General features: G+C 34.9%; 1 protein-coding gene across 1 annotated transcript; it reads left to right on the top strand.

The window, feature by feature from the left end:
- On the top strand, positions 3663–5680 carry LOC109226296. Its single transcript, XM_019391082.1, has one exon. The coding sequence runs from the start codon at positions 3684–3686 to the stop codon at positions 5478–5480; it is 1797 nt and encodes a 598-aa protein (XP_019246627.1). The 5' UTR covers positions 3663–3683; the 3' UTR covers positions 5481–5680.

Raw genomic sequence — 6769 nt, forward strand, 5'->3', positions numbered from 1 at the left:
TTTTTTTTTTTTGTTGAGTACTTTCTTAAGCCTATAATAAACTAACATTTCATAGAATTAGAGAGACATTCTGAATAAGATATTATATTTAATTATTTAAGTATATATTAAAAATAATTGCAAACATTAAAGAGTACAAAGATACATTACTAAATTTAAAATAATAGAAGTTTATATCGCATTTGAATTTTTGGTAAAATTTGACAAATGTAAGTTCAGTATTGCAGAAATTATCAATATATCAATAAGTTAGAGAAGATTTTACCTTAAGATAAGTATGTGAAAAAAGTTATGAACATAAAGGAATAGAGAAGTTTAAATTACAAATATGCAAAATGTAAATTTTTTAGAGTAGCATTCTCTTTTGATTTGCATAGAGGCGATTTTTGTGCCACTGTTTTAAGTTTTTGAATTGTATAAATAAGAGCTTGCAGACACAATTTGGAACTTACGGGTCCAAACTTGGCTGCGAGTCCTGGCAAATAGTAAGATGTTCAGACGAGTAGGGCTTGTCATGAGTCCAACGCATCATTAAAGCTGCAATACAAATTATGTCACAACTTCGATATCAATTATTCACAAAATCCAGACGACTTGCACAAAAAAATTGTGAACACATTTTTTGTTCAAAATTGATCCAGTTGGTCCGAACCAAATCTTAATTTAATATCCAACCGGCTAATATCTATCATAATAACTACCGATTATTAAATTCAATCCAAAACTTCAAAGACCAATAGACGCACTTTGTCTTCTTTACCAATCGAGCTCAACAATTGTGTTTTTAAAATTCCTTCAAACAAACCATTCCAAACCAACTATAAATATGCAACGAATATTTAATTTTTTTACAACTCAAATGAAAAAAGGAGAAGTAAATTCTAGCATATGATGTATATTTATTTAACTTCTAAAATAAGGTACTCATATAATCGGTGCCAATCTGAGTCAGAACAAATAAAATTTCTTGGCATTCTCTTGAGGTTGGGCCCGTGCCTCGCACGGGCACTTCCTTACTAAAGGTGTCTCACGGGCCGGGTCAACCCGTTTCCGGACCGGCTCTGACCGGTTGAAACCAGAATCGGCCCGGACCGGTACAAAAGGGGCCGGGTGGGCTGGGTTAATGCGGTAAGGGGGGTTGGTCCGTTCACCTTTATTCAACCGGTTAACCGGCCCGGTCAAACCCGGTCAACGAGATTCACTGTTCAATCGGTTAACCGGCCCGGCCCGGACCGGCCCAAACCGGTTAACGGCTAGTTGTTTCGACTTTTTTTTTAAAAAAATGATTGTTAACGTTGGCAACGGTCAGCTGGGCCAAGGGGCCGTTGCCCAACGGCTGTTTTGCACAAATAGCCCTTTTTGGGCCATTTTTTTTAAAATTTAACACTTTTTGTAATTACTAATTTAGCCCTTTGAAAAACTATAAATACACCCCCCTCTTTTCCATTTCTTCACTCATCTCTCATTTCTCAAACTAAAATTATCAATTCAAGTTAAATCATGCCCCGTACTTCTAGAGTGCGCTCATATGTTTGGGAACACTTTGAGGTGGTAGAAGAAAATGAAAAAGTTCACAAAGTAAAGTGCAAGAACTGTGGTCGAGTCTTAAATCTTCGTCTAAAGTGGGTGGGCACAGGCTGTTTAAGGAGTCATATGAAGAGTTGTCTTGAGCGTCCTCCAGAAATTCGTATTTAAGTTAATTTGAGACAATTTGTGTTATTTTAAAATTATTAGACGTATTTATGCTTAATGTTTTAGTTTGTTAGATTAATTTGAAGTATTATTATGCATGAAAATTTAGTTTTACACTTTTTTCGTTAATTTACTTGTTGTTAAATGCAAACTTCAATTTGAAAGTTTGAAATAAAAAAAGCACTTGCAATTTATAAGTGCAATTTTTTTTCCATCTTCATTGTATTCTTTATATTTTTACTTTATATTAATATAACTTACAATAGTAATACAAAATACAAAAAAAAAAAAAAAAGTTCACTAACCCAGCCCGGCCCGACCCCTTGGACTCGTAACCCTTACGGTTCATTTTTTATCCGGATGGACCCGAACCCGCTAAGCCTGGTAACCCGTAACCGGCCCGGTTCGAAACCCGACGGTTCCAACTTTTCCCCCACCCGGCCCGGCCCGGCCCGGCCCACCCGTTTAACACCCTTATTCCTTACTAGTTGTTATACGTACATATAAATGTGTCTTTACTCCAATATTGAGGTTCAAGACTGACCAAAATAAATTACTATTATGAGTCACAGTTTCCATTTTAAAGAAAAGTTCAAAAGATGCTACAAAAACTGTAGCGAAGGATAAAATCGTTTTGAACTCCAAATATAGTAAGAGCAAACATATATAAATGGGAGAGAGCAATACTAGTTTTTAATCTTCCATTTCTATCTTTTTTCTTTACCCAAATGTATATTTCTTTCTCCATCTTACCAATCCAAGAGCCTGTCTTCAAAGTCAACTATGATTTAAAGTCCATGTATTAATTATTACTATATTATATCTCTTCCCCACACCTTCCCATACTCCATACCCCTAAGAAGTAGGCGTGGGGTGCGGCAAGAGTTACATAGAAATCTACATTTGCTGCATTACTAATGATATTTATATATAGAGTTTAAGCTGAGAGTGTACAATATGTAATTCTTTATAGCAGAAGAATATAGAGTAACAACCTGCTATAACTAGTTAACCGTGCACAAATTATTTGCACCAATAATGTATATAACTAAAGAAGGGCAACTTGGCGTAACTAGTAAAGTTGCTACCATGTGATCAGGAGGTCACGGGTTCAAGCTGTGGAAATAGCCTCTTGCAAAAATGCAGGGTAAGGTTGCGTACAATAGACCCTTGTGATCCGGCCCTTCCCCGACCCCGCGCATAGCGGGAGCTTAGTGCACCGGGCTGCCCCTTTTAATGTATATAACTTAAATCCGTACATAAGAGTTTATGTCTATACTCCCTCTAGTCCAAAATAAGTGATTTTTTGGCCTTTTTTTTATGGTCCAAAATAAGTGATTTTTCCAGATTTCAAGAATAAAGTAATTATTTTTTTCCTACATTGCCGTTGGAGTAAATAGTGTTGGAGTATGTGTTAGGAGTATTTATGTGAAGAGATAGTAAAGGTTAATATGGTCAATTTCATTGCAAAATAATGTTAAAAGGTGAATTTCTTAATCTGTGTGAAAACAGCAAAAAAGTTACTACTTAGTTTGGACCGGAGGGAGTAATAGTGTACGTAACTGTTCATACTATCTGATTAAGTTGACCTACAACCGTTAACATTTTTATGAATCTTGATATCATAACCTGGAAGATATAGTAAGAACCTATTATAAAAAAGGTCAGTCCAGTGCACAAAATATTCCGTATTCAGGTAGAATCCAGGGAAGGAATGCACCCCAAAAGGTATGATGTATACAGTCTATCCTAATACAAGCAATAATAGCTGGTTCCATGTCTCGAACCCCTGACCAATAGGTCACACGGAGACAACTTGTAGGTTGCTCCAAGAGTAAGAACCTGTTATAATCAGCTCAAATTTCAATTGCAATGATAGTGTAAAAAAAATTTACACTATATTGTCAGTTCACGTAACTTAAACTATATATATGTACATACCTCGTTCTAAGATCCCATGTTGTATCATTCTATCAAAGAACTAAAAAAACATGGCCTATGGTGTCGAAGGTAGTGGTTCAGGTCTAGCCAATATGAGAAGCCTAACACTACAAGTCTTCACTGGAAGATGGTTCATGGTATTTGCCACTGTTCTAATCTTATCAGCCTCTGGTGCCACTTACATTTTTGGTATTTACTCTACTGATATCAAAACTTCGCTCGGATATGATCAAACCACCCTTAATTTACTCAGTTTTTTCAAAGATTTAGGGTCCAATGTTGGTGTCCTTTCTGGTTTAATCAATGAAGTAACACCCCCTTGGGTTGTTCTCTCAGTTGGTGCAGTCCTTAACTTTTTTGGGTATTTCATGATTTGGCTATCTGTGACCAAAAAAATTCCAAAACCTAAAGTTTGGCATATGTGTGTATACATTTGTATTGGTGCAAATTCTCAGTCTTTTGCCAATACTGGAGCTTTAGTAACTTGTGTCAAGAATTTCCCAGAAAGCCGTGGCGCGGTTCTTGGACTTTTGAAGGGTTATGTTGGCTTAAGTGGTGCAATGTTGACACAAATTTACCATGCTATTTATGGTAATGAATCTAAGTCTCTTATTCTACTTATTGGTTGGCTTCCTGCTGTTGTTTCTTTTGTGTTTCTACGTATAATTCGTATTATGAAAGTTGTTCGGATTGCACATGAGATGAAAGTTTTCTATAGGTTTTTGTATATATCTCTTGGCCTTGCTGGATTTCTCATGTTGATTATCATACTTCAAAAAAGGCTAGATTTTAAACAAAGTGAGTATGGTTTGAGTACAGCTATTGTTCTGTTTTTCCTCTGTTTACCACTTGCTATTGTTATAAAAGAAGAAGTTGATTCTTGGAAATCCAAGAAACAAGCATTGGAAAGTATTTCACAAGTGAAATTAGTAACTGAGGAGCCAAATTGTGAAGTTGCTCAGCCGCAAATTCAGCCACAAACACCCTCTTCTGCCACCATTTCAAAAAATCAAGAAACAGTTTCGTGTTGGAAAACAGTTTTTCGTGCACCGGATAGAGGTGAGGACTACACTATACTACAAACCCTTTTTAGTATTGACATGTTAATACTATTTTTCGCGACGATTTGTGGTGTTGGAGGGACATTAACAGCAATAGACAACTTGGGACAAATTGGAACATCACTTGGCTATCCAAAAAACAGCATTAGTACATTTGTGTCACTTGTTAGTATATGGAATTATTTAGGAAGAGTTGTGTCTGGTTTCCTCTCAGAACATTTCTTGTCAAAATACAAATTTCCTAGACCCCTAATGCTCACAATAACACTCATCATCTCTTGTCTTGGCCATCTTCTCATTGCTTTCGACGTCCCCGGTGGCCTTTATGTTGCATCTATAGTCATAGGATTTTGCTTTGGAGCACAATGGCCATTGTTATATGCCATAATTTCAGAACTTTTTGGGTTGAAATATTACTCAACTTTGTATAATTTTGGATCAGTGGCAAGTCCAATTGGTGCATATGTGCTTAATGTAAGGGTGGCTGGATATTTATATGATAAAGAAGCAGAAAAACAGATGAAGGCATTGGGAAGAAGTAGGAAAATTGGTGAAGATTTGGAATGTATTGGGGCTGAATGTTTTAAGTTGGCTTTTATTATTATCACAGGAGTTACAATTCTTGGAGCTTTTGTGTCAATAATTTTGGTGTTGAGGACAAGGAATTTTTACAAGAATGATATTTACAAGAAATTTAGGGAGGAAGCTAAAGTGGCTGAAAAAGAAATGGTTATGGCAGAAAATTTTGGTGGTCTTCTTCAAAATAAAAGTTCTCCTAAAGTATAGATTAGAATATTGAAGAAGGAAAGGAAAAAGGTTGAAATATGTAAAAGAAAGAATAGACATTTGTTGGTTTAGAAGAAATTTTGAAGTTTTCTCTTTTACTTGTCAGTAATTTTTTTCTTTCTTCTTTGTCTAGCTACTAGATGGAGTATATTTAATTATTTATGTTGCCTTTTTTTTCAATGATATTAGGTTTCTATTAATTATTTGGTACATATGTAATTTGATATTTTATCATATGTCTAGCTTTTAAATATCAAATTTTTATAAACCTGTTATCGGAATTTTTAACATAATTGCGATATCATTAGTTTGAACTTTGAAGTACTCAAACTTTCATCATTATGGAATTAAGTAGAAGCCCGTTAGCCTTGTGAGTTTGTCTCTGTGTCACTGTGTGTGTGCGTGTGTTTTAGATGTCTTTAGAGATCAAATATCAATATTCCCTAGTGGTCTTAATTAAGAGTTAGAGTTATGCGCACTACTAGTCGGACCTTTCTATAACAATATTTCTATAGAACAATCATTCACTATAAAAATCGAGTTTTCTCGGAACTAATCTTTATGTTATGTTAATATATGTCCTCTATAACAACATTTTACTATAACAGTAAAAAATATCGGAACAAACGAGTATGTCATAGAGAGGGTTGACAAGTATCATGTTAAGTTGATGATTTACACATGTAACTCTTATAACAAAGTTGATGTGATAATTAATAGGTGCTATTTGTACATCATGCCTCTTTACCATTTTAAAATTAAAAAAATAATAATTTTAAATCTCTTAAGTGTAAAAGACATCTCTTACGTGTAAAACTAAATATCTCATGTGTAAAAAAAAAAAAAAAAAAAAGAGGTAGTAAACGGGTCATATTGGTTAGTGGCTCTTTACAAACTTGTTTTTAGTTTTATGACCCTGCCTCTCTTTTTACACATCAGAGATTTACTTTTACACGTAAGAGATCTATCTTTTACATATAAGAGATCTAAAAAGGTCATTTTCTTAATTTTAAAATGAGTGAATACCCTAAAACCCTTTTAAACTATCATGTTTTTGTCAGTTACATACTTAAACTATCCGGTGTTCCCAAAACCCCCCCTTAATTATACCCACTATATATTAAAGAACCCCTCGTCGATTTTTTAATGAAATACATAAGGTAACTCGCCAAAAGGTGCGTGAGAGATGAAATTATACATAAACGTTAGGGAAGATAAGGGAAGACCGCCTGATTAAAGCGTGGTTATGGCGGAATGTGCCCTATCCCGCGAAGGAGAGGAACCTTAAA

This window comes from Nicotiana attenuata, chromosome 5, assembly GCF_001879085.1.
Source record: "Nicotiana attenuata strain UT chromosome 5, NIATTr2, whole genome shotgun sequence".
Lineage (NCBI taxonomy): Eukaryota > Viridiplantae > Streptophyta > Magnoliopsida > Solanales > Solanaceae > Nicotiana > Nicotiana attenuata.